This window comes from Hirundo rustica, chromosome 9 (assembly GCF_015227805.2).
Source record: "Hirundo rustica isolate bHirRus1 chromosome 9, bHirRus1.pri.v3, whole genome shotgun sequence".
In the NCBI taxonomy this organism is placed as follows: domain Eukaryota; kingdom Metazoa; phylum Chordata; class Aves; order Passeriformes; family Hirundinidae; genus Hirundo; species Hirundo rustica.
Window position 1 is genome coordinate 19003838 of NC_053458.1, and position 26219 is coordinate 19030056.

A 26219-nucleotide genomic window follows, 5' to 3' on the forward strand; every position below is an offset into this window, starting at 1 on the left:
GGGACGGGTGATGCTTGGGGGGCCGGATGAGAACCTGAGGCTCCCGAGGGGCCGCGTTCGGTGCTTTAGCCGGTGGCGTTTTCAGGCTGGGGCTGCCGAGGGGTGGAGGCTGTGAGGGCCCCCGTTCCCAAAGGCGCCGCTCTCCCGGTGCGGCCCCGCACTTCCCGCAGCGGTGCCTTCTGCCCGCGTTCCCAAAGGCGCCGCTCTCCCGGCGCAGCCCCGCACTTCCCGCAGCGGTGCCTGCTGCCCACGTTCCCAAAGGCGCCGCTCTCCCGGTGCCAGCCTTGCATTTTCCGCAGCGGTGCCTTCTGCCCGCGTTCCCAAAGGCGCCGCTCTCCCGGTGCCAGCCCGGCGTTCCCAAAGGCGCCGTTTCCCGGTGCAGCCCGGCGTTCCCAAAGGCGCCGCTCCCCCGGTGCAGCCCCGCGTTCCCAAAGGCGCCGCTCCCCCGGTGCAGCCCCGCGTTCCCAAAGGCGCCGTTTCCCGGTGCAGCCCGGCGCTCCCAAAGGCGCCGCTCCCCCGGCGCAGCCCGGCGTTCCCTGGCGCGGGCGGGGCGGGCCCCACACGTGACGGCGCGCGGCCAATGGCGCGATCGCGTGATGCGCAGCGCCGGCTGCGCGCGCGGTGGGGCTGCGCAAGATGGCGGCGGGCGCGTGAGGTGTGGCGGCGGCCGCGTCGGAGGGACGGAGGGAGCCGAGGCCCGAGGGGAGCCGGGAGGGGCCGCTGGTGCCGCCCCCGGGGTGCGATGGTAAAATGACCCAGGCGGGGAAGAAGAAGAAGCGCGCCGTGAACCGCAGCATCATGCTGGCCAAGAAGATCATCATTAAGGACGGTGGGACGGTGAGGCCTGGGGCGGCCCGGGGGACGGCTGGCGGCGGCGGGGGACCCCGGGCTCTGTGGCTGTGCGGCGACCGGCCCCGGACGGGCAGGGTCCGGTCCGGCGGGGGTCGGTGGGCCCGTGGGGCTCGGGCGGCCGCGCCTGTGTCGGTCGCGGTGTCCTCACGGCCGCCGCAGCCCCGACGGCCTCGCTCGGCAGCCCGGGCCGGGCTCCGCGGGGCGGCTGCCCGAAGAACACCTGTGAGCGAGTCAGGTTGCTTTGCTCCGCCCGTGAACGCAGCTTGTTCCTCGCGTGGGCCGGGTTTGGGGGCGCGGGGGCGAGTGCGGCCTCAGGCGCTGGGCTGGGGCACCGCGCGTCGTTACGGCCGCCCGAGGTGAGCAGAGCGTGTCCGAGCCCGCCGTCACCGAGCGCGGCTCCCCTGAGCGGCGGCTCGGGTGCGGGGCTGCCGGCGGGGCAGGGACCGTGGTCAGACAGAACGGGCCCGCGAGGGACGGACGCCAGCGCCTGAGCAGTGCTGCAAACGGCCCCTGGAAGAGAGGCTTTGCGGTTCTTCCCCCTGTTTCGCTTCCTCATAAACACATGCATTTGAAAAAGAAAGGAAGTTGTTAAGTGTTTTAGCTGCTGGAGCTTGAAGTTTTGGGTTGGTTTGGGTGGGTTCTTTGGTTGGTTTTATTCTTTATATTGGTGAGTGCCATTACTTCCAACGCATCATTGCCCCTGGATTTTTTCCACAGTGTAAATTCGATGTGCCCTGTTCTAAATTTAGTGCCGTTATTTCAAATAAAAAGACGTCTTGACAGACTAAATTGCTGATGGCCCTTCAGTTTGTCTTTTTGGAACAATAATGGAGAAGAGACTGGTGTCAGAGTCACTATACTTGTTCATTGGAGTGGCCAGCTGGCTGCATTACTGAAGTGTTGGGAAGCAAAATGAAGTCTGGCAATGGTTGTTGATATTTCGCAGGATGCGTTCCCACTGTTTGCAAAGATAGAAATGTATGGGATTACCTTGTACAAATGTTAAATGCAGGTACGTTAGATTGAGTAGTACTAGCAGAATAGATATTGTTACTCAGGGGTATGTATGTATGAAGGTATGTAGATTGTTGTTAGGCAACAAAAACTTCTGCTTGTAATACTTTCTGCCTTCAAATAAATGTTCGGGAATTTGTTTTAAATACGTATTTTTAAGTTAGCAAGTTTGATATAAGAGTGTTCTTTATAGCAACAGCAGAAATTTCATGCATGGAATTTTTTTTAATGTTTCTTAAAATGTTAAGTTGGCCTTCAGTGCTCAGTGTCCTCAGCTGCTTCGTTCATTGCCCAGGGTGGTGTGTGACATTGTGGGAAACACGTACCTGAAAATGGCCCCCATGTCTTCAGAGTCTCCCACTGGCAACCCAGTAATTAATCAAGCATCTTCATGTTCACTTTCCAGCATGATTGGTTTATTTTGGAATTGTTTGACATCAGAGAAAATTGTGTGAGCCAGAATGAATGTACAGATGGTTAATGAGGTAGTGACTAGTGGCACAGGCAGAAAGAGTTTTTGATTGGAAACCAGAAAAAAACCCCAAACAAGCAAAAAGGAAAACCCATCCATTGTTTCTGCAAAGCCTCTCCTCCCACTGCATTTTCTGCTGTGTCTCCTTGACAAGGCAGTGGGTGGTGCAGGAGCTTGGGTTGGTGCATGGTGGTATTTTTGTGTTTTTCTATTTGCAGCTTTAGTAGCTGTATCACAGAAGGGATGCGTAATGGTGTGCTGTACTCAAGTGTGTGTTGTCAGATTTCTCCAAAGGAGAGGCAGTAACACCAGTGATGTGGTTTCATAGAATCACACATGGTTTGGGTTGGAAGAGACCTTAAAGATCATCTGTTTCCACCCCTCTGGCATGGGCAGGGACACCTTCCATAGGCCAGGTTGCTCAAAACCATCTAGCCTGCCTCTGAACACTTCCAGGGGTGGGGCAACCACAGCGTCTGTTTCAACACTTCTTTTTCCCCAAGTTTTAATTTTTCTGTCCTTCATGTATTCATCCTATGTAGGATGATGCGTTTTTGAAGCAGTCATGGGATGAATTAGAGATTGAGACTTCATTCGTTTTTTCTTTCCAGCAGGGGAGCAGCAGCTGTGGTCTTACACATGATGCCTTTGTTGCTTTGGTAGTTATTCTCTTGCTGTCAGATGTGTGTTCTTAGGCTTGCTTGGCATGTACACTTTTTATCACAGGCAGTACAAAGTGTTTGATTAAAGGCATCTTCTCTATAACCAGAGGAAAATGCATTCTTGGAGCCCTGTTGGTGCCAAGGGTTTTGCCATATGCTCTGCTGTGGCTGCTGGTAACAGAGGAGGGTTGCTGTTATTCTGATTGGAATATCTCAGTTCCAGCTGGTTTATACAGGGGCTCTGTGTCTTTTCTCTCCAGATGTAGGGCCTTATGGTTCAGTTGCACTTAGACCATTGCATGACGCTGTGTTAACCTGTTAGGAAGGCACTGGGGGAGGTTTGTAGGTTACGGCAGGGCCGGACACGCAGCATCTGCACTGCACCTGTGGGCTCAGAGAGCGCGTCAGGCTGGTGCTGAAACGCTGGGGACTGAATGCCTGTAATGTTTGTAATACACTGCAGTGTAACTGCTTATCCTTCCCTTGCTCTTTCACCTCAGAAGCATCCTTGCTGCTTGATAGTCGCCAGCACCTTTAAAAATGGATGTAGAGGTGATGATCTGAATATGCCTAAATACCTTCTGTTTTTTGTAGATAAGAAGCACTAGCAACAAGAAAGCAAGGAAGTTGCACCATAGTGGTCTAAATGTCACTTGTGGTTTTTGTCAGCGTGTTGGAAAGCTCTGCTGGTGTTGCTTCCAGCTGGGTGACGTGGCAGGGGCAGCAGTGACCCACCTGAGGCCTCTACAGTCAGCAGCAGTTCCCCCGTGCAGATCGGCCGCTGCTTTCGTTCTGCTCTTTGGCTTTGTGCGAGTGGTCTCAGAGCTGGACGAGGGCAGCACGGGCACAGGTGGCCTTTGAGCTCACTCCTGTCTGCTGTGAATGGAAGCGCTCTTGATCCCCGTGCTGGGAGGAGTGGGATGGTTTATGGCACCTCCCTCACTGTCCGTCAGGCCTCGGGGGCACGAGCCAGCGATGTGACAGCAGTCAGGGCGCTCTCAGAATGGACCTGATTTTATGAGACTGACTCAAACAGCTAACATGGATACTTGCAGTTTGTGCAGAGCTGGATAAATTTTTAACCCAGAGCTAAAATAAGGATTGTGGGTGGAAAGGGAAAGGAATTGTGGGAGGAGAGGATAATTATAGCCGCTCTCTGTACCTACAAAGACTGTTAATTTACATCCTTGGGAGAGTAGGCGGAAAAAATAGCAGAAATATCGGTATGGTGTGTCTGAATTTACTGAAGAGGGCTTGGGAAAGAAAAATAGTACAGTGCTGAGGTACTTTTGTAATTCACCGTTTACAGACTGATATGGTCACTTTTGAAAATCATGATCTTTTCTAGCAGTAGGAGTGAGTAGGCACTGAAATTTTCTGTATTTATTTCTTACATTAGTTCAGTAAACTTTTCTATGTTGGAAATATTGGAATCCGGAAAGAAAAGCTAGGTAGGGCTTGCATATAAAACTTTTAGTAAAAGAAATACTCCAGTATTACCTAACTGCAGCTTAAAATTGTGTAGTATTTAAAACTGGAAGGCACCTCCAACATCACTAATCCAGCTACCCCAGTCTCTTACCCCAGACAGGGTCACCTGGAGCAGTTTACTCAGGGCTGTGTCTAGGGGGCTTTGGAGGATGGCAGCTCCACACTTGACTAGCTGAGCAGCTTTTTTCAGGGAGGGTTTCTTTTTTAGGGTGCAAGTATAATTTATTATATTTACTCTTCCATCAGCTACTCACATGGATAAAATCCCAGCGAGCCTTCTCAGGAAGCAGCTGAGGTCCTTAGCCTGTGTGTGTGCTTGATGTAAATGCCAGGTCTGACCACACCAGAGCCGCTCCATTAGTAACTCACCTTTGCACAAAACTGGCAAAGCAGATATTGAGGCAGCATTTCTAAGCTGAAAGAGTGCATGTGAGATTTCTGAGGAGTTATTCATACTGCTTTCATACGAGAATAATTAGTGAACCCTGTCCTTAATTTGCAAATGTTGAACTGTGGCATGTTGTTTGACAGCATTTACAGAGTCTACAGGATGAGCAGGTTTTCCCACCCATGCTCTTTTTCTTCTCTTCAAAAGATAATTCTAGTTCTCCCAAATCACTGAAGAATTAAAAGTTCCTTTTGTCAAATCTTTTATCTCCATCTCTTCCTGCATTTGAAGCACACTGTAACTGATAGGTCTGCACTCAGTGGTTTGGGAGGTGATCACTGCTGTTCCTGAGATTGGCTTCTGGTGTTATTTTAGTTTCTTTCCTGGTTTAGAGCTATGTTTTGTATGGAGCACTGGTGCCTTTTAGTAACAGGAGCTGTTTGATAGACCAGGTTGTGAGACTTGGGGATAGCTGAGTGTGAGCTATGTTTTGAAACTGTGGAAGCTTGGTTCCTTGTGTAGACTTAAGCACTTTTCTCGAGGAATACAAACTAGTTGTCTGAAGAAGAGTCTGTTTTCCCTGTAGTATCCTTGTTTCCCAGGTTGGCAGTGTAAGTGGTTTATTTGAGATGGCAGTGAAGGATTCTGTAGAGCAAGAGTAGGACACCTCAGGACATTAGCATCAACGGGTTAAAAAATGGAGTTTCATTCCATACCAGTTAGTTGGGTAACTGTTCCCAAGTTTTGAGAATTGTTCTGTTCATAGTGTTCAGATGCATTTCCCATGACTCTGATAGATGATCAGATGTTTTACTCACCTGTCTTTTCTCCTGTTTCAGCCTCAAGGGATAGGTTCACCCAGTGTCTACCACGCTGTTATCGTGATCTTCTTGGAGTTTTTTGCTTGGGGACTCCTGACAGCTCCCACTCTAGTGGTAGGTGATCCTTGGGAGCTTTTCTTGCTGTAAGGGAGGTGGGACAATTACTGCAAAGGCACTGAGCATCTTCTGAACTACATGAAATGAAAATGACATATCACTGAGTGCAAGTAAAAGTTACTATATTTTTAGATGGTATCAGAAAATTCATTTATTTCATTATAGCCGTGTAATGGTGTAGCACAGTTGTTTACATGCAAGTCTGCTAACACTCAAGCTTACATGTAAATAGTTTCTGATTGAAACCAGTAAGGTGGTAATGAAATTATCTTTCCTTTCAAGATGCCATAAAACATTGGCATATTAGAAATGTAAGGGCAAAAATACACTTGAAATGTGGTAACATTATGCAGGCATGTGTGTAGGTAGGGAGGTCTTTGCTGACCTGGCTGTGTTTTGGGCAGAAGCTTCAGAGCACAGACCCTGTTACACCAGTCAAAGCATCCCTGTGATTAGTGAAACAGTCAGACCAATGTGTTTGTACCAGGGTACTTTCTCATGTTGCTTTTAATTTGGAGTTAATCTGTGAGTGATACGTGATGACAAATTAAAAGGAGTAAAGGCTTAAAAATCTCCCAAGCCAGCTCCACTTTAAAAGCAGTCTTGGTGCTGCTCTGAAAGCTGATGTTACCCATCAGCAGTCTCTTGGGTATGAACTGCACCTCATCACTGAATGGAATCCCTCTCATCTAAACACAAATCAGACTGGGACCAGCTGCATTTCTGGATTCTGCTCATTAAACTGAGAGCCACTTCAGGATGGTGATGTCTCTCCTCTCCCTCCCCAGTCCCCAACAGATGACACAGTAACATTTGAAGAATCTGGTCAGAGATAATTTTCTAGGTTCTCTGGTTTATTTATATTTCAGGCACTGAAATCTCAAAATGCATTCCATGCAAATTAAAGCTTAGTCACTTTATTTGTGGTTTGCCCTTTTTTCTTCTATTTTTTCCTCTGCATTCTATGAAAATAAATTAAAAAAAAGTGCTGTGCATCATAGAGTTGGATATGTATCATGAGCAATATTTGTAGTTCATATTGTGCAAATGACTGTTTATATTTCCTCTCCAGGTTTTGCATGAAACCTTCCCAAAACATACATTTCTAATGAATGGTCTAATTCAAGGAGTAAAGGTAAGTTGACAGAAATTGATCACAAGTAAAATTTGAAGTGAATGGTGAGAGGAATATAGAAAAAACTGCCAACTGAAACAGTCAGGAGGTTTTTCAATATGGCTTTCGCAGTATGAATAAAATGGGAATAAACTACTGCTGAAAGTGCAAATGTGCATCTTTTTACTTCTAGTAAGGTATTGCTTGGTCTGTATCTACTGTTCGGAGTCAGCAAATAAAAAGGTAGTTGCTTAATCTCAAATGATGCATATGGTGCTAAAAGTGGATGATTTTTCACTTGGAGTTTGTTGCTCCAGTAGTCTATAAGACACAGTTCATGAAACTGCTTTTATGGATCATTTGCACTTTGAATTTTGTGTGGCTCTGTGATAACAGAGCTCGAATTTTATGTAACCAGACATGGGACAGAAGATAAGTGATTTTTGGCCACACTGCCTTTGGTGCATTGCACTGTAGCCCTTGGCTTGAATGAAACCGGAGCCTGGGCTGCTTTCACAGTGTTGTGGTCAGCTGTCACGGGCCTGAACTTTCAGTTCTAACTTCAAATGCTTTGTTTCACTCAGGGCTTATTGTCGTTCCTCAGTGCCCCACTCATAGGTGCCCTGTCTGATGTGTGGGGACGAAAGTCCTTCTTGCTGCTAACAGTATTTTTCACCTGTGCACCAATACCACTAATGAAGATCAGCCCATGGTTAGTAAACTGTTTCATGCCACATTTGCTGTCATTCTTCAAGATTGCTATCTAATGCTTATGTGTGTAGCATTGTTGGTCAAATCCTGTTTGTGCTTCATGGAGGGTCGAGGCTTTTGTATTATTTCTGTGCAAAGCTGGGGGAACAGTCAACCTGAAGCAGCTGCCATGAGGCCAAGGCCTTGTTCAGAATTTCGTTAGCTGCTGATTTTGATCTGTGTGCTGTAAGCCCTACGTCCCGCACATCTGCCAAAGCTGAAGAATGCTGTCCAGTGAACTGTGCAGCTCTGGATTGTGGCCACAGTTCTCACTGAGATGTCGGCCTGCAACACTGAAATCAAAACCTTACCTAATGCAGTGCACGAGGTTACCGTTTGTAAGCTGCAGTGTGGCAGCACTTTCACACTTTTGTTTCTCAGATTCTAAAATCAACAGGCCGTCTCGCTGTGTGTGCACCTTCCTGACTGTTAACTGGTTGGAACGCTGCACAGGCAGGGCAGGCCTCAGCCCTGGGCTTGCTCCTGACCACCCGAGGTGTTCCTGCGGGTGGAGCACAGTGACACAGGCTGCCAGCTGAGCCAGCTGCTCAGGCAGCTCCATCAGCCTTTCCTGTTTCCTCTCTGGTCACACAAGGCTGCTCAGCCCTCTTTCAAGCTCCTTCCAAGAAGGAAGTGTTCATTAAGGTTTCAAATGCTAAGTGCTAGTGTCTATAGCAAAAAGATAGGGCTGATGTGGAGGCCTTTCAATGACTGGGTTCTCAAGACACTGAGGTTCCTAATTTGATTTGGGTCATAGATTAGTTAAGTTTATTAGCTGAGCACCTTGTTTCTGAGCAGTACTTAATCATAGTAGCTTTTTGTAGATGTTACAAAATCATGCTGCTTGTACTGGGTGCACATAGGAGTTACACGATTCTATCAAGACGCAGTCACATTGGCTTTATCCAAGATTATCTCAATACATTGTCAGGATAAATTGGACAAGGTGATTTACTGTTTAACTGCACTTGGATTGAGTTGACTTTTTCTGTTTAGCTGTTCTAATATTTTTTATCATGTTTTTAGGTGGTACTTCGCTGTAATCTCCGTGTCTGGAGTTTTTGCAGTGACATTTTCTGTAGTTTTTGCATATGTAGCAGACATAACCCAAGAACATGAGAGGAGCATGGCCTATGGTTTGGTATGTATTGTTTGGGCCCTTTTCCTGTGCTATTCAGTACTAAGCCCTTCAGTTTGTAATGCTTTTGCAAGTTGATTTTCATTTGGAGTCAGGTTTTTCTGTTTAATTGTTTCTGTCATCCAGTCTTACTCTTGAATATTCTGCTTGTAAATGAAACAAAACGTGACCATGTTAAAAGCTGTCGTGCCTGTCTGTCCTAACCCTAATGATCTAATTTGAGGAGCTTTAGTTATTCCTGCATCATGGCCCACACTGGTACTACTCTGTCACCTTTTCAGAAGTCTCACCTTTTGTTCTGGAACTGCCATTGTGTGATACTTGACTGCCTCTGCCTGTGTCTCAGTCACTCTGCTGAGATGCAGTTCAGAACAAACGTAGCTCTGAGTTGTCTGTTGGAAGTTCTTACAACTCCCCTCTATTTCTCTGTTATCTTCTGATAACCTGCCAAGTCCCAAGAGCCTTGACAGCCTCTTGTTATTATGGATTAGCAGAACTGTGTGTTGTGTTTAGGTTACAGAATCCATTACCATTCAGCAGGAAGAGCTGAAAGCAATGGATATAGAATTAAATAGTTTCTTTGTGCCTGTACACATTAGGGATTGAGATGTGCTGAGAAAGTTCTTTCAGTTTTTAAGAAGTTAGTATCTTTCACAAGGCCAGCTGATTAACTGACAACTACTGAGTTGGATTAACCAGCATATTACATTTAATATACCCTTTATACATGTGCTTTTTTTAACATACATTGCCTGTTTTACTAGTATGAAGATTAAATACAGCTCATTGCTTCCCAGAGGTATCAGAAGAATTTATAGTTAATTAAACCTAATTATGTCAGTACACGCAAGACTGCTGTGAGCCTCACATTGCTGTCCAGTTATCAGGAAAAAAAAAATCTTGAAAAATTGTGATTCTCTAAAATACACAGCTGCTCTCACGTAGGCATAGGAAAAAGGTTACTTTTAATCGTTATGTGATTATAATGGTTAGGCTTCTGAAAAGGAGGAAATGTGGGTAATAACACTGCTGACCTGTCTCACTGAAAATCTTACCAGCTGTTACTTATTTCAGGTTTCTGCAACCTTTGCAGCAAGTTTAGTCACCAGCCCTGCCATCGGTGCCTACCTTGGCCGAGCGTACGGCGACAGCCTGGTGGTGGTGCTGGCTACAGCCATAGCCTTGCTGGACATTTGTTTTATCCTCGTTGCTGTACCGGAGTCACTGCCAGAGAAGATGAGGCCAGCGTCCTGGGGAGCCCCCATTTCATGGGAACAGGCTGACCCCTTCGCAGTAAGCTCCTTAACTGGGGAATATTCTGTTATTTGCAGATACTGAGCCTTGGGTACAGGGAAGAGATTGAATTTACAATAGTTCAGGCTTGTAAAACAAAGCCTGCGTTTCTTCAAGCTTGACCTTGCTTCACTGGCGATATTTTTGCCAACAATCTTGCTGAACATACAGAGAGTGCTTTGGTGGTGCCACAACTTCATTAATTGTCAGGCTTTTCAGAGCCCAGCTAGGGATGCTTTTTGGAAACGGAGGTGGAATGTTTTTGTAATTCTTTTTTCTTGCCATAGTCCCTGAAGAAAGTCGGCCAGGACTCCATTGTGCTGCTAATCTGCATAACAGTCTTTCTTTCCTACCTCCCAGAGGCAGGCCAATATTCCAGCTTCTTCCTATACCTCAGACAGGTAATATAACAATTTGGTATGAATTTGAACAAAAGTAAATTTTCAGGATTTAAGAAAGTTTTCAGTATTACTGAACTAATATGAGAAATACAGATAACTCATGTAATTTAGAAGCTCCCAGCAATTTACGTAAGTCCTCTTGTTCTGATTTTATTTGCTTTATTCTTGAACTAGGAGGTTCAATATGTTAATCTGGTGTTATTTTTTGAGGGAACAGTTTAATTGCTTTTTATTTATACCCCTTTATTTTCATTTACTTGTTTGATGTAATGGAAAAAAGATGAGGTGAATACTGGTCTGCATTGTGTTCCCTCTGTGGGGTTTGTGACACCATGACACATGGTTTATGGTTAATAATCAAATTGCCCTTTTTTTTTAATATAGATAATGGGATTTTCATCTGAAAGTGTTGCAGCATTTATAGCAGTCCTTGGGATTCTTTCCATTATTGCACAGGTGAGTTCTGCTCTGTGTGGCATTGATGTGAGAAGCATATGACTTGCTGAATGACTGTGCTTTTTGTGGTAGATGTAAATACTGCTTTTGAAGAACACTGCTTTGAAATAGTTTTTCTGCACGTATTTGACATTGAGAATAGAATGTTTTCAGGTGGTTTTTTTTTTTTAATTCATTAACTCATCAGCTTACCTGTGTTTAACATTTAGAATAAAATGTTATTTTTCTGACATTTTACTTTTGCCCTCTCTGTTAGACAGTAGTGTTGAGTTTACTGATGAGGTCCATTGGGAATAAGAACACCATCCTGCTGGGCCTGGGGTTCCAGATCCTGCAGCTGGCGTGGTACGGCTTTGGCTCAGAGCCATGGTACGCACCTTTCACTTTGTTCTGCCTGGCGCGGGGCCGCTCTGCGTTTCCTCCCTTCTCCCAAGGGAGCGAGTGCGGGACAGCCCGTGCAGCGTCCCTGCGCTCGCAGGGCGGAGCCGCAGCCCCAGAGCAGCCACTGCACCGTGTGTTTTGCAGGATGATGTGGGCAGCTGGCGCTGTGGCAGCCATGTCCAGCATCACTTTCCCAGCTGTCAGCGCCCTGGTCTCACGAACTGCTGACGCCGACCAGCAGGGTAGGTTTGCTCTTGCTTCTTTGGATTCTGCTTGAGGAACTCTGTGCAGACAGACATGTGCTCATCAGCCAGGCTGAGTCTTGGAAGGGCAGCCCAAATACCTGAGCTTAAGGCACCACGTTAAACCCAGGGTGCTTGGACGTTGCACTGTGTGTGTACCATGTACTTCTGTGCGGAGAGAAAATGAGGCCCTTCAGCAGCAGAACATTCAGCAAACTCAGTGCACTGTTTCTCAGTGTTGTGTGCCGTGCTCTCTCCTGTGTGAGACGGTGACAGCAGGGATAGTGTCCACATCCTCTGAACTAGCTCAGTGTGGCAGGCACTGCCCTCTGCTAGAGGCAGATGGAAAACCCACTCGAATATCTGATAATGACAGGCTCTATGTACCCCTTGTTTACTGTAATCCATAGTGCAACAACATTTAGAGCTTTCCTGCTTGCATCAGTTTAAAGTCAATAAAGCCGTTAGAAATAGTTAATTATATATGTGTAACTATAGATAGATAAGCACAAGTATTTTACTTTTCCCAGGTGTTGTTCAAGGGATGATCACAGGAATTCGAGGACTGTGTAATGGTTTGGGACCAGCGCTTTATGGTTTTATATTCTATATATTTCACGTTGAATTGAATGAACTGCCCATGCCCGAGTCATCGCCAGGAGGTAGCGTGGCTGCACAATACCATTTACAACAGGTACCTTTCTTTTGGACTTCCTGCTTCCAAAAGAACTTAGGAAGGGCTCCTGTGCTCATCAGTTCTCCAGTTTGATGCTGTGGTACATTTTTTACACTGACTGCAAATGGAGGGTGTAGAAAGAGGTTTCTAAGTCCCTCTAGGGGAGGGTTGTTTAACTGATCCGTTTAATGGCATGCACTGGTTTAGTTTAATTTTCAAATAGCTACAGCTGACAGTCATAGACAACTGTCACCCCTGTGAGGAGAATACCTTTAGGGAAGGATGGACTGATAGCAGTAGTGAATGTTTTTGTTTTGTTGTCCTTTTACCAAGTTTTTTTTAAATTAAGTTTTTGAGAAAACTCAGCAGAAGGAACTTACACTAGAAAACGAAGATGGCAATCATTAATAAGAATCGTGGTCACTTGTCCTAAACCTTAGGATGTAATGTTCTTTCACATTCCTTCTCAAAGCCTGCACTGTGTTCACTGGTGTGTCAGGCAGCAGCTCTTAGGAGTGGGTAATTCACAATTGTAGGCTGTTAATGCGTGTCAAAAGGCTCGTTAACACTTTGTTGTTGTTTTCAGAATTCCATAATTCCTGGACCCCCATTCTTATTTGGAGCGTGCTCTGTGCTGTTGGCACTACTTGTTGCCTTGTTTATTCCTGAACACACAAACCTAAACCTAAGATCCAGCAACTGGAAGAAACACTGTGGCAGCCACGGCCATCCCCACAGCCCACAAGCTCCTGGTGAAGCTAAAGAACCATTACTGCAAGATACAAATGTATGACAAAAATCCTGGAAGACCGTTTGGACTCTTCTTTCATCAGCAGTTTGGGATACACATTCCAACTCCATCAAAATGTAATTTCTTAAGGTAATCTTAAGAAGTATTTTTCTGCATGAAATCTATAGGAATTGAAACGGGAACTTTCTCCAAAGACGTTGCCATTGAAGTAAAAACTTACTTGCTTTTATAAACAAACTGTTACATACTTGTCTCTTGCGATGAAATACTGTTACTGCTAAACTGTACATTCTAGTTGAGAGACAAACAATAGAGTCAAGGCATGAGCATGTGTCCTTCTGTTTCCTTACGGTGGTGAGCTTTAATTCTAGTCATGCTACGTCTCAATGAGACAGACTGGCATCCATGTGGACCCATTCGTTTTAATGTTGTAAAATCTTGGGTCAGATGATTCAAAGCCTTAATGTAAATGTACTTAAAGTAGGGAGGTGAATTGGTATCATTTCTTTTAAAAGTCACATGGCAGGTTTTTTTTTAAGTTTATACTAATACAAAAATCACAAGAGCACGCTTGCTGAACAGTAAAAGTTATTTTTATGTAAGTGCATTTACTCTTTCTATTTTTGAAGAAACGGTCATTATCAAACACTTGTTGAAATACAAAGTGGGTGTTTGGGGCCTATGGATTTTAATAGCGGCTCGAAACCTCTGCTTTCCTCTGTACCGTTTATTAAACCACTCGATTTCTGATGTTTGCGTAATCATAAAGGACCTCAAAACTTGAATACACAGACTGAACTCTATAAGCTGATAGCCTTGAATCTGTCCATGTACTATATAGTGGCCTTTGAGGACTGTCACAAGAACCCTTTTGCATTACAGAGCTTAAAGTTTTAGTCCTAAATTTTCAGGACCCTTAGTACAGAAGAGAGCTTTATACAATTACTGATGTGAATTTCTCTAAAAGTGTATATTTTTGTGTCCGGTTGTATTATTTAAGTGTTCCTTTGTATAAATTTGTGTATAAAGTATTGTATAGGTTTAAAATGTTTTCATCTTGTGGTTATTGCTTAATGCTTTTTTACCTTTGAACATTCACCACGGTTGACCAAGAGCAGGAAAAGAAATGTAAATATACTGTTAATAAAGTTGAGTATTTTAATGAATTTTTAAATAATTGTGACTGTCTCTTTAAGCCTTTAGTGAAGTTCGGTAGTTGCCTGTGTGTCGTACTTCAGCAGGTGCAGAGGCAGCTGGAGCAGTGATTGGCTGAAGCGGCCCGGCTGTCCAGCAGCACCGGCTGCCTGCAGCTGCCCCTTTCCTGGGGCTCCGGTGGAACAGAGCCACGGATCCGGGCTCCAAGGACGAGGCAGTGCACACAGCCAGCCTGGCCAGCGCCGCACAGGCCCACAGCACACGTGCTTTGTTGTTATTCAAGTGGCCTGGGTGATGCTGCCACACTGCTGTGACAGCAGCTCTGGGAAACTGCAGCAAAAGGTAAAGGAAGTAGAGCTGTTCTGGTGCTTACCTCAGCTGGGAATTTCAGTACAGTGGAGATGGTGGCTAGGACTCCTGAAACATTAACTAATCAGAGTTTTTGATAAAAACCATTTAATATTTCCATTAAAATGTACACATAACAAACCCAGACACTATACATTAACATGGTGCTAATTAATAAACAAATGTACACATTTCACACAGCAGAACAAACCACTGAACTGTACAAGCCTCTGGGTGCACTTGAGTAACCAAGGTAAAAGGAATGAAGTATCTTTACCGAAAGTAAGGAGCAGGCATGGTAAGGGTACTGTGCCTGGCAGGACACACCAAGTAACGATGGCACAGAAGGGGTTGTGACACGATCCTAGCATTTGAACCCAGACACTAGAACAAGCTACATAGATGTAAGAGCATCTAAAATTTCTGCAGTCTTACAGTTGTAAAGTACAATTTATAAAAATAAAGTAACTTCTACGTGTTATTAACAGTTAACTATTCAGCTACTTCACCTTTCAATGTTTATGCATGGTGGCCTGTGGAATGTAATACTGAGAGAAAAGTTAGGGGAACCAAGACTGAGAATTTTTATTTTTATTTTATACCTTCAGTGACATAATTTACCCTTTTTATTATGAGATTATTTGTAAGTCTATATGCAATTCAAATAAACTGGTTCAAAATTAAGCAAGTTTTTAAAACTAAACTGTGAGGACAGCTTAGTGAGGCAGCTGTGCCCCCCCCATGAGCTTGACCAGTACTAAAATGGACAGCACAGTGCAGTTCTCCTGTGCTTTCCCTTTGCCTCATCCTTTCTCTGAAAGGAGTCAAGAAATAGAAATTCAGGTAATTGTTCTCACTCAGGGAATGTACATTTCACCTGTTATAAAAAAGCCAGAGTACTTTGGTGAGTTTTTAGGAAGATTTACAGGTAACAATAGACTTAATAAAATTCTGCACAGCCCTGGTGAGGTCAGTGTTCCCACTCCAGCTCCTTAAGGCTTTATCTTCTCCTTAGGCTCAAGCACCCTGAAACATCATCCAAGTCAGGCAAGATCCCCTCCTCAAAGAAAACCGGCTCATAAAATTACATCAGTTCACACTGATGCTTTAGTAACGCACTATTACAGGACGTTCAAAAATTCCCCCAGTGGTTAAAAGAGGACTCTTACTGTCAGAACCCTGTCTATGATCCAGGAAAATAGGCTGAGGCCAGTGTTCCAGCAGCTTTTGGGGACGGCTGGGCTTTGGCTGGCAAGTACGGTCTCAGGTACTCTGCAGAACAGCACAGGACACAGCACTGAACTCGGCTGTCACTGCCCTCCCAGGACAGTTCAGTTAAGGCCTTGCTCTGTGTGGTACCTACCTGAGTTAAGTGTGTTCTGACTAAGCCCTCGTAAAGGAATGCTGTCATCTTTTTTCTTGAAATACTTTGATTCCAGCCCCAGCTGATCACCACTAGGAAGAGAAAGGCAAATTACAATTGAAAGCAAATGCAGTTTGTCATCAGTGCATTAGAATGAGGGCAGCTACAGGTTTGCTCCAGAAAGCCTTGACTAGGAATGCAACTACTGCATTTCCATGACCTTTACCATGTAAAGTTAAACCATCCCTCAGAAGGTTAAGAACAGCCTAGAACTAATTTTTTCAGTGATGCAGCACCTGATGGCATAGAGCTGTCAGCAGGAGCAACACTGAACTGTTGTTCCTTAGGGCCCATTCCTGCAAGCATGGCTCTTCCTTTCAGTTTCAACAAACCAACCCAGAAGTGATTAGCACAGTAATGAAGAAAGGCAGAGCACAGAACCAGGCTAATACCAGAACTGTTAGTCAGTTCCAAACACACCAAGATGACCAAGGGCTTTATAAATGAAATAACGAAAATATTAAATTGCAGTAGCTGACACTCACTTCTCCTTGTTTGCTGCGTGGCCAGCTGCAGGCACGGTGTGAGCATCGGAACATTGACTCAGCTTCGAAAGCTGCGAGTTCAGCTGAACCTGCAGAGACAAAGAGCTGCAGGTTCAGAGTTACTCCGGCTCTGAGAGTCCCCTCCCGCGAGCGTGTTCAGAGTCAAATTCCCAGGGATTCCAGTTTCCACACATCACTGGCCCTGCTGTGCACAAAGCCTGCGAGAACAAGCGGCCCAAAGACAAGCATTTGCTATGAAGAACAGTTATAATGCTCAAGGCAGGGAGCCCAGGAGTAAATATAGTGAATATTTATGCACTCTGAGAAATAGTCAAAACATTGTGCTTTAATACACTGTCACATTCTTAATCAAATATACTGTCACATTCTTAAACAAACAAAAAAGTTGAAGTGCTTGCCTTTGGTACTGGACATTGGGAATTTCCATTTTTGCTGTGTGTCGGTTCCAGAAAGTTCTGGAAGGCATAGAGAGGAGAAATGGGATGACTGATTCCTGAGCTGTGAAAGGATGGTCGGTCAGGCTGTAAAAGAAATAGAAACACATCTATAAATGAGAAACACAATATTTCAAGTAACTGTAAAGATTAAAAATTCCAAAATTAACAACTAACTGCCATTACAAAGCCAACACTTACGAGTCTTCCTGATGTGAAGAAAACATCACTTTTCCAAGATTCACACATTTAAGGAAAACATAACTTTAAGAAACTCAGATGAAGTGAGCACTCTCAGCCAATAAGCTACACACTCTGTCATTGGTTAATTAATGTATCCAGCTACAAATCCAGAGACCTCCGTGTATGAACACGCCCTTCCACTGTGAACCGGCAGCTCATCAATTCCTGTTGTTGCTGTGATAGCAGCGATCTGTGCAGCATAGCGTGAGAAGCAGCAAATTACAGAGTTCAACAGTGATTGCAGGCAGCGTTCCTTAGCCCCTGACTTTCCTGTTGCTAAAAATCCCTAGTTAGAGTATTCAAACAGTGCACTTTGGGGTTTAACCCTTACAAAGAGGATTAGTAAGTTAACATCTCAACACAAAAATGTCCTTTTTTTTGCCTTTACTCAGCACTTCATCTTTTCCAAGCTAATTCTGTACTGCTTTGTGTATTTTATGTAAGCAAGAGTTTAGAAGATCTCACCTACAAGGCCCAGGACATCAGGAAGCACCAAACAGGGTTTTATGTTATTGAAAAATAAACAAACAATGCCAAACCACATCCACCAAAACTGTTAAGGCCAGGAGAAGATGAAAGTGCCTTGGTTTAGATTTTCCTATTTTAAGGCCCTGCATTTAGCAGGTGTTGCCCACCTCACCAGTCTGTTATTAACAGCTCTACCTTACCATGCCCAGAGGTGAAGCAGCAGCCCTCCCAGCAGCATGGGCACTGGCAGGAGTGTCCAGCTTCTTTGCCATCTGAACTTCACTCAGCTGTCTGTTCAGCCACGTGATAACTGCAGAGAGGAAGAAAAAGCTCAAGCTGTTTGAAATGGCCAGTAGCCCTTCCTCACAAAAAGGCAGCTCACTGGGTATTTGTCCTCCCTAGTGCTGTGCAAAGCCATGGGGTGAAGCTTCCTGCCCAGCTCCAGGCCTCTGAGCGCCCACCCCACAGCACCAAGGGAAGGCTTCCCCCCTGCAGCTCTTGGCTGTTGCATGCCCACGACAGCCAGAGGCTCATTTTCCATATATGACAATAATGGCAGCTCTTCACAAAACCCCCAAAAGCTGCTTCTAGCAATTCCAGTAGTGGTGAGATCACTGGGTCATTTTTACAGAGGGAGAAATCAAACTGTACAAACCTACCATTTTCATTGGTTTTCAGGAGCTGCTTACTTTCTTCAAGTTTCTGTATTGTACTTTCTAGCTGTTCTTGTAGCTTGCAAACCTGTAATTCCCATAATAATTGTAAAACCGTCAGCAGTGTTCTACTACTGGCATTATACTAACTACAAACAACGAAAAAATTTATGAAGTCACTCTAAAACTAAAAGTTTGAGCTTAGTTTGACTCAAAAGCAACATGGTAATTCTTTTAAAGGAAGCCCCACTTTCAGCTAGGATTTTGACAAGGTGACAGCCAGAATCCCTTCTGACCTTTATTCTTCTATGATAAAATAGTGCAAGAACTCTAAACAGGGGAATGTCCTGTTAAATGGAATGGAAGAAAAAGCTTCACTCTATTCCTTATTCCCTTCACCAGCTTACACGTGAATGTGCCTTCTAAAGGTGCTGATTTATCCATTACATTGCTTTCTTCTCTTAAAACAATTTTGGTTGCCTTCCATATAAATGGATGGCTTTTACAAACCAGGTTAACATTACAAAACCTGAACATTGATGACACATTTAAATAAACATGTTAAATAAGCAAAAGAGTATATTCTATTGCATGGAAAGATTTAAGACCTTACTGTCGTAACTGAGTTAAACCCCACAAAACCCAACATAATCCACACAACAGCACTTCCAGCACTCAAGGTGAGCCCATCAATACCTCCTGCTCTTTCATTTGAAGGGACTGTCCCATCTCCTGCGATTCCTTCTGCTCTTTTTGAAGTTTCTCTTCTTTTTCTGCCAATAGTTTTTCTTGCTGAATTGTTACTGTATTTTTCAATTTTAATTTGCTCATTAGAGTTTTCAAATCTCCTTGTAACTTCTTGATAATTTCATTAGCCTATTAAAAAAGCCCAGACCATATATTACAAAAATAAACATCTAAGAATAAGGGAGATGCTGCACAAGGGAAGTGCCATGTTCAAACAAACCTTAAGGAGTTCAGCTGACAGCGACTTAATTGTAGTCTCTAGTTTTTCAATATGCCTTTGTTTTTCCTCTGTACTCTCTTCCAGTATCACCTTGAACAGAATGTTACAGAATATAAGGCTGTGATACATTGTTCATGATTTCAAGTAGAATGTTCACAATTCTTTGAGAACTATCCTTACAACGGACCGGTCAGTGCTTTCAGTCAAATTTTATAGGATCTGGATTAATCCTTTTTTTTTCCCTACCAAAAATACCATAAACTATTACTCCAGTATCACAACATTAAATCTGAACCCAGTATACTTTTGATGCCATAATTTAGAATCTTAACTACGTTTGAAAGCTGACCGTCTTTATTCATAAAAACTGGTCAGCAGCTACTCTATGGAAACCACAATTAGGAAGCTTAAAAAATTCATGAAGAAACCTTTTGCTCCTGCGTTGCATCTAAGACTTCTTTTGTTCTGGTGACGAGCTGATCTTTGTCTTTGATCTCTTGTTCCAAGACAGCAACTCGTGTCTGCAGCTGATTTATGAGTTTCTCTTTTTCATGACATTCGGCATCCAGAGTTGTGTTCTCCCGGCGCAGCGACAGCACCTCCTGCTTTGCTCTTTGACATTCCTAAATGTTGGGAAAGAATTGAATCTTATTCTTCAAGAAAACCCGTAACAGTAATTTAAACAGACATATTGAAATAGTAAGCATAATATGGAATGAAGAGGAAGTAATAAATGCAGTTAATATGCTGTGTTCGTGCCCAGGCAGGCACCGTTAACGCTCTAAGAGCAGTAAGGTGATTTTGGCTATTGGGAAGCCGTACATCTTCTATTCCAGAAAGCTTTGCTTTCAGTTCTCTGACTGTGGAGTCTCCCTTGTATCTCCTCTCTGTTAGGTCTTTATTGATGACCTCGAGTTCCGAGAGCCTGTTCTGCAACTGCTGAATACTTTTCTGATGCAAATTTTCCAACTCCTTTTTCTGTTGTTCATGCTGTTGTTGGTACTGAGTTTGTGCCTGTGAGAAGCAAAGAAATGCAGCAGTTATTGGATGAATCTATTCCCATACAAGAATCCCGTTCATTCTCTCCAGCCACTGTACCTGGAGAGCTCTTTCCTTCTCACTTGTCAGCTCCTGCGAGTGTTTGCTGCTCAGAGCTGTCGTGTAGGACGTCCATTCGCTTTTCAGCTTGTCGAGTTCCCGGCTCTTCTCTGACAAGCTCTGTTTGACAAAGCACATGGAGTTTAAAAACACAAGCATTTCAGCCAACATTGAGTGATTCTTTACTGTTACTTACTAAAAGGACATGGAATTATTAATAAAGTCTAAAATTCAGCACCAGATGCTGAAATATGTTAATTTTGTCATCAGGAAAAGTAAAGCACTGAGAAGCTGAAGAGCACTGCTCTAATGCTGTGGATAAAATAATCCTAATTTCAAATTGCATTTTTTTCCAACCACTATTTAAGAGTGAAAAAACAGCCTGCTGATACTTCCTACACCCTTGTAACACAGAGCACTCTACAGGGGGAAAAAAAGAAATAAAGTTCTTCAGCAGCATCTTTTCCTCTTTTTGATTTGTAATTCTGCATTCTAATTCAGCACACACATTCCAGTAACTCAAACCGAAGCTGCAGACATGAGGCAAACAAATAATCCATTCCAAAAATAATTCTTAACAGTTTTAATAGAATTGTTCTGTTTCATTATGGTCAAAAAAGCCAACTTGACAATTGCAGAATCTGACCCAAATCATTCTCTTAAAATACAGACGTGAAGTGATTACTATGCTGACTGCAAAAATCAAGGAGTAATTAAAGTCCAAGACTTCCAATTTATTTACCATAGTTTCACAATTTTTCCAAATAAAAGGATTTCCAACAGTTCATGGAATACATGAAGTATATTTATCATTTATCTTCACATGACCACATATTTAGTATTCAATTTGTGTGTGCATACACAGACCTCTGCACAAAATAAAGTACAATTCTGGTTGAGTACTGCAAGAACTCAATTCTTCAGCTGCGGACTTTACTCACTGTCTAGAAAAGCTACAGCAGACTCTTCTCTTCACTCAGTCTCGAGTCAATTATCTTGGCTAGGTAGTGGCTAACCAACCAGCCTACACAAAGGGACATTTTCCATAAATCAAAAAAAGTACAACACACAAAAGTTAAATTTTTATGTTACCTGTTGAGTGTAGCTCAGTTGCCTGGTAAGATCCTCTTCAGTTTTTTTAAGCTTTTCTTCCAACATCATTTTATCCTCCTATGTACAAAGTGACATCAAGTCAAATCCTTAGTTCCCAAAATACAAGTAGCATTTAGCTTAAGTACATACAGCATTGAGGCTTAGTTGCAGTTTTGATGAGCTTTCATTTTACCTTAAGGCATTTCAAACAGCTGGCTAAAAACTTCTTTATTTCTGCATCAGTTCCTGGCAGGAATTTTAGAGAAAGATGGGTAAGGTGTTTGAAAGGGTTGGTCTCTACTACATTTAAAGAGACAGGTGTGTGATCTAGAGCAGGTGCTGAAGAAACTAACTGCAGCAAAAACCTAGGGAAAAATAAAGAAAATCAAATGTTTAGCATATTTTTTTCTGAAACTACCTGTAGATCCTAAGTTATTTCCCAATAAAATGTATTTTTATATGTGCTGTAAAAGGCTGTCCAGTTTTTGCTCAAGAAGAAGTCTCCTCCCAAGACTCAGGTTCTGCCAGTTACATCCACCAACTTATACTCAGGTTGGGGCAGGTCAGACTCTCCTTTTCTACAACTCTTCTCACTCTGAGTGACTGACAAGCATTTTAAGAATTCAACAGGTACTCACAGAGTAATGTGGCACACACTTGTGACCTACCTTGGGATATCTTTGTTCTGCTCCTGAATGCATTGCTGAAGCAGATCTATAAATTTCTGTGGGAAAGCAGAGAAGTCTACCAAGAGACCTTGCTGGGATTTCAAACTATATAAACAGACAGGAAAAAAAATGTCAGCAATATAGAGAACTGCAATTTATTTCCTATAAAATCTTTTGTTTACACTAGTAGAAAGAACCAGTTCTGATCACGTCATAAAGGTTTACTAGTGTGTTATTTTCATTAAGAAGTGTGAGCACGTATCACAAAATCACAGAAGTGCTCAGGCTGGAAGGGACAGTGGGTCAGCTGGTCCAAGCTCCCACGAGCAGGGTCATCCTGGAGCACACCGTGGGTAATAATCCCCAGAGGATACTCCTGATCACAAGAGTTCTTGCAAATGGGCTGCTCATTAAAACCAGAAGTTGCTGTAACAGATGGGTTCCTTTGAGCAGGCATCACCCTCCCAGCACAGCACGGAGCAGTGATGGGACAGGCACAGAGAACAAGCACAGCACGAGGAGAGGAGCCTCAGCCACCACCTCTGTCCCCTACTCACCCACTCCACAGACACAGCAAGCTCAGACAGAAACATCCCACGGTGCAGGCACAAAGATGTGCCTCCGTGCAACAGAACACTTCTGTTCTCTCTTCCAAACACTGCTTTGCTTTTGCCTTTTAACCCACACACTGATCACACCTCCCTTTTTAAACACAACACCAAAGCCACTCCTCCACACCAACAAACCCCCAAACAAACAAACAAACAAGCCCACAACAAAACAAAGCAAAAAATAAAATAAATAAATGCCCAAAGAAACAAAGCAAAAAATAAAATAAATAAATGCCCAAAGAAAGCAGAAAATGGAACTGTTCATCTGTTCATGCCTGGAATCCAAATTTGATGATTTACTCAAATTCTGAGCAAGTACCTGAGAGCCAACAGTACAATTATGCAAGAAATCCCTAAGATACAGGCTCAGGTCTGTAAACCCATGCCCATGCAAACACTTTCTTCTCGTAATTACACACACAATAGTCTGTGAGAAGCAGTGAGGATAAACGGAAGATACCAGCAGAAAGATGAACTGTGGCACTGCAGCACTGTGTCCCTGCAGGGAACTGAACATCGGGATCCCAACGCTCCTGTGTAACCTGAGCTGGCCACACTCCTGACCCTGCCTGTTTCACAGGTCAGAGAACAATACTGACTAAACACTGACAAACCCCCACAACTGAAAACTGCCAAACCTGAACGCTAACACAGATCACTCTAAGCTAAAAATATTCCCTCGCTCTATTCTGCCATTTAGAAAATACTGTAATTCCACTTACCTTTGAAAATCTTCCTCTGATATGACAAGGTTATAAAGGAAAAAAGGATCAGTATCATCAGTCAATCGAACAGCTAAGTCCTGAAAAGATGTACATTTAAATATGATTAAAGTACTATAAGCTACTCAGGAGTCATTAAATATTTAAATCAGCATTGCAAACAGTATTGAACGTTTTTATTATTTAGTCAAAAATACAACAGAATTGTGGCAACTCATTCAGAAGGTGCACAACATTACCATTTAACACAACTGCAAATATTACAGTGGGAAAACTAGGAAAACTCTTTCACAAAAACAAACCAGCTCAACCTTAAACTTTGAGCAGCAAAAGTTTCAAAATTCAGTGTGTATCCATCATTTTAGGAAAAAAAGCTATTTACTATTTTTCCCCCTCCTGAAATAAGTGTAGCACTAGCTGTCCACTGTCATGGTTTACTAATTCCTCACTCCCATAACTGGAAGCCTTTCAGAGCACACTGCTCCTACAGTTTACGAAACCACCAGCTGATTTGATGTACCTTAATACAGAGCTCTGCAGATTGGATACAGCTGAAGTCCAGGAATGCCATATGGCAAACAGCAGCATTATGCTGCCTAGCTTTTAAACAGACAGACACTGGTTTGTTCACTAGGGCTCTGCAGTGTTTTGGAAAAACTGCCTTCTCCATAAGCATCAGGCCTTGAATTCCAAGGATGGAGTTATGCAGAACATTAGGCCCAGGCAGCTGCTCCCTGTAACAAGGCTCGCCCCTGTGGCAAGGATTTTCCCCAGCAGAGTACAAAAGTAAAGCAGAAACGTGTCAGCTGCTCCAGCAGAATGAAGCGTGGCACAGCACTGCACATACACACCACTGAAACCTGTCTCAGTAATTCAGGTGCCAGTAACACCAACAAAACTCTCAGCTGGACACACATAAACCCAGGGATTCACACACACAGACAGCTGGAGTTAAAATTAATGCTACCCCAAGCCAGCTGGGGTGGACTGATGGGTGAGATAAAAATGCTTGCTTAGTCTGACGTCCCCTTAGCTGATCAAGCACTGCAAGTTCTCTCTTTAGATTGATCACTCACTCCCTGAGGGACTCAACTGCATTTCCAGTTTCCAGGCTCCTCCTGACACAGGCTGCAGCTCAGCACACACTTCTACCTGAACTGCTTCTGCTTGGAGAGAAGTACCATCAACAGTGCCATCAGAGCAGAATCTGACCAAAAACTGCTGTATTCCTTTACAAACAAACACCACAACCAACCTTGACATCCTGCTGGGGGGATGAACACTTTGGTGACAAATCAGACACGTAATAAAAGAGATTACAAAATCTCCAGTGGTGAGCTCATTGCTATTTTCCCTGAGAAAGATCTTTTTTTTTACTCCCAATTTAGTACCTTGAATTAAAGGTACTCCTAAGCTCTCATGTTGCCCTGAGCATCTCTAAATACTTTTCATATGCAAGTTTGCTAAGACCCATCAACAGCCAAACTACAACAGAGCTAAAAAAGGCTGGGGGAGGGGGGGCAGGGGTGGAAAAACACAATACCAAACCAACTAAGTTACTCAAAAATAAATTTTTAAAAAAAGTGAAATGGGAAACACTAAAATCCCATTTTGCTTCTCCTACTTATCCTTTTATACAATGAAATTCAGGTAATATCTAATGAATGACAAAAACGATTAATTTACAAACCTTTTTATGAACAGGATTAGAAATTGACAGCAGTTCAATATTCACTCGAATATTTAATCTCCTGTGTACAAAAAGATGAAACTCAGTAATAGATCAAGAAAACATTCTCCAAATAACACACATACACGGCTGCATTGCAGAAGTCGGTGACATTTCAAAAACAAAAATTTATGCAGAAACATCAAGAAAGTTCCCACCAATGACTACACCCAAGATATAAGAGTTTCAGTCATTTTGCAGCTCCTCAGTCAGAGCTGGTTTTTTGCTGCTTGCTTTGCTGCTTGTTATCCACCAGACTTTAAATGGCAAGGCAGAAGTTTTGAAACTTTGTCCAGAAACTAGAACTTTTGTAGAAGTCTGTTGAAATTTATTAACGATTGCTCAAGCCCCTAATAACCATTTATACAGTGCTACCTTGTCGTCAACGATTTCTTGTCGAGTACAAAGTCACCTATACTACAACGCACACCACAGACATCAGCCTTTCCGCGCCTTCTCACACAGGTGTGTCGGGCACACACTGTCTAATCCAGACAGGCCCTATAGTGCCGAAATTCACTCTATTTCGAACAGACGCTTCACATACGGAATGTCTGGGCTCCCGCAGACACCGCCGCTGTGCGCACCCTGGCTCAGGAGGCTCAAACCCGCGGGGCCCCGGGCCGCTGAGGAGGAGCCGCGCCGGGACAGAGGCGGGAGACGGGCGGGAGACGGGCGGGCAGGGCCGCGACCCAGGAGACGCCAAAGCCCGCGCGGGCCCGGCAGCCGCCCGGCCCTCGGGTCGCCTCAGCCCCGGGCACAGCGGCGCCCCGCCGGCTTCGCTCCCTCGGCGAAGCATCCACGGCGACCGCCCGGCCCTCGCCGGCTGCCCCGGGCTCGCCGGATCCGGCCCCTCCCTCGCCCGGAGGGTGCCCGCAGCAACCGCAAAGCGCAGCACCGCGGAGCGCTGCCCAGCAGGACGGGCGGGAGTCAAGAGCCCCGTGAGGAGCGCAGAGAGCCTCCCGCGCAGGCGGCCCGCACTCACCGCTCCTCGCAGCCGCAGCCCCGCACTCGCACCCACACGGCCCGGTCGAAGATGCGCTCCGCCGCCATCTTGCCCCCGCCCGCGGGGAGGGGCCGCAT

General features: G+C 44.2%; 2 protein-coding genes across 5 annotated transcripts; one reads left to right on the plus strand and one right to left on the minus strand.

The window, feature by feature from the left end:
• Positions 1-663: 663 nt before the first annotated feature.
• MFSD14A (major facilitator superfamily domain containing 14A) lies at positions 664-14185 on the plus strand. Its single transcript, XM_040072491.2, has 12 exons — positions 664-837; positions 5719-5814; positions 6890-6952; positions 7516-7643; positions 8708-8822; positions 9894-10112; positions 10400-10513; positions 10898-10969; positions 11226-11338; positions 11495-11592; positions 12123-12286; positions 12855-14185. The coding sequence occupies exons 1-12, from the start codon at positions 751-753 to the stop codon at positions 13059-13061; spliced, it is 1476 nt and encodes a 491-aa protein (XP_039928425.1). The 5' UTR covers positions 664-750; the 3' UTR covers positions 13062-14185.
• SASS6 (SAS-6 centriolar assembly protein) lies at positions 14165-26219 on the minus strand. 4 transcript variants are annotated; one of them, XM_040072487.2, is made up of 18 exons: positions 26122-26219; positions 25098-25158; positions 23408-23487; positions 22075-22179; positions 21600-21771; positions 21407-21484; positions 20315-20434; positions 20039-20230; positions 19645-19839; positions 19217-19306; positions 18946-19125; positions 18256-18337; positions 17797-17906; positions 16850-16972; positions 16431-16519; positions 15886-15977; positions 15692-15794; positions 14165-14504 (listed from the first exon to the last, which is right to left on the minus strand). In XM_040072487.2, exons 1-17 carry the CDS (start codon positions 26217-26219, stop codon positions 15706-15708), a joined length of 1956 nt encoding a protein of 651 aa, XP_039928421.2. In that variant the 3' UTR covers positions 14165-14504; positions 15692-15705. The 4 variants fall into 4 exon arrangements, with proteins under 4 accessions (XP_039928421.2, XP_039928420.2, XP_039928422.2 ...); XM_040072486.2 differs by having other exon boundaries at positions 14165-14591; XM_040072488.2 differs by lacking the exon at positions 14165-14504 and adding an exon at positions 14614-15548.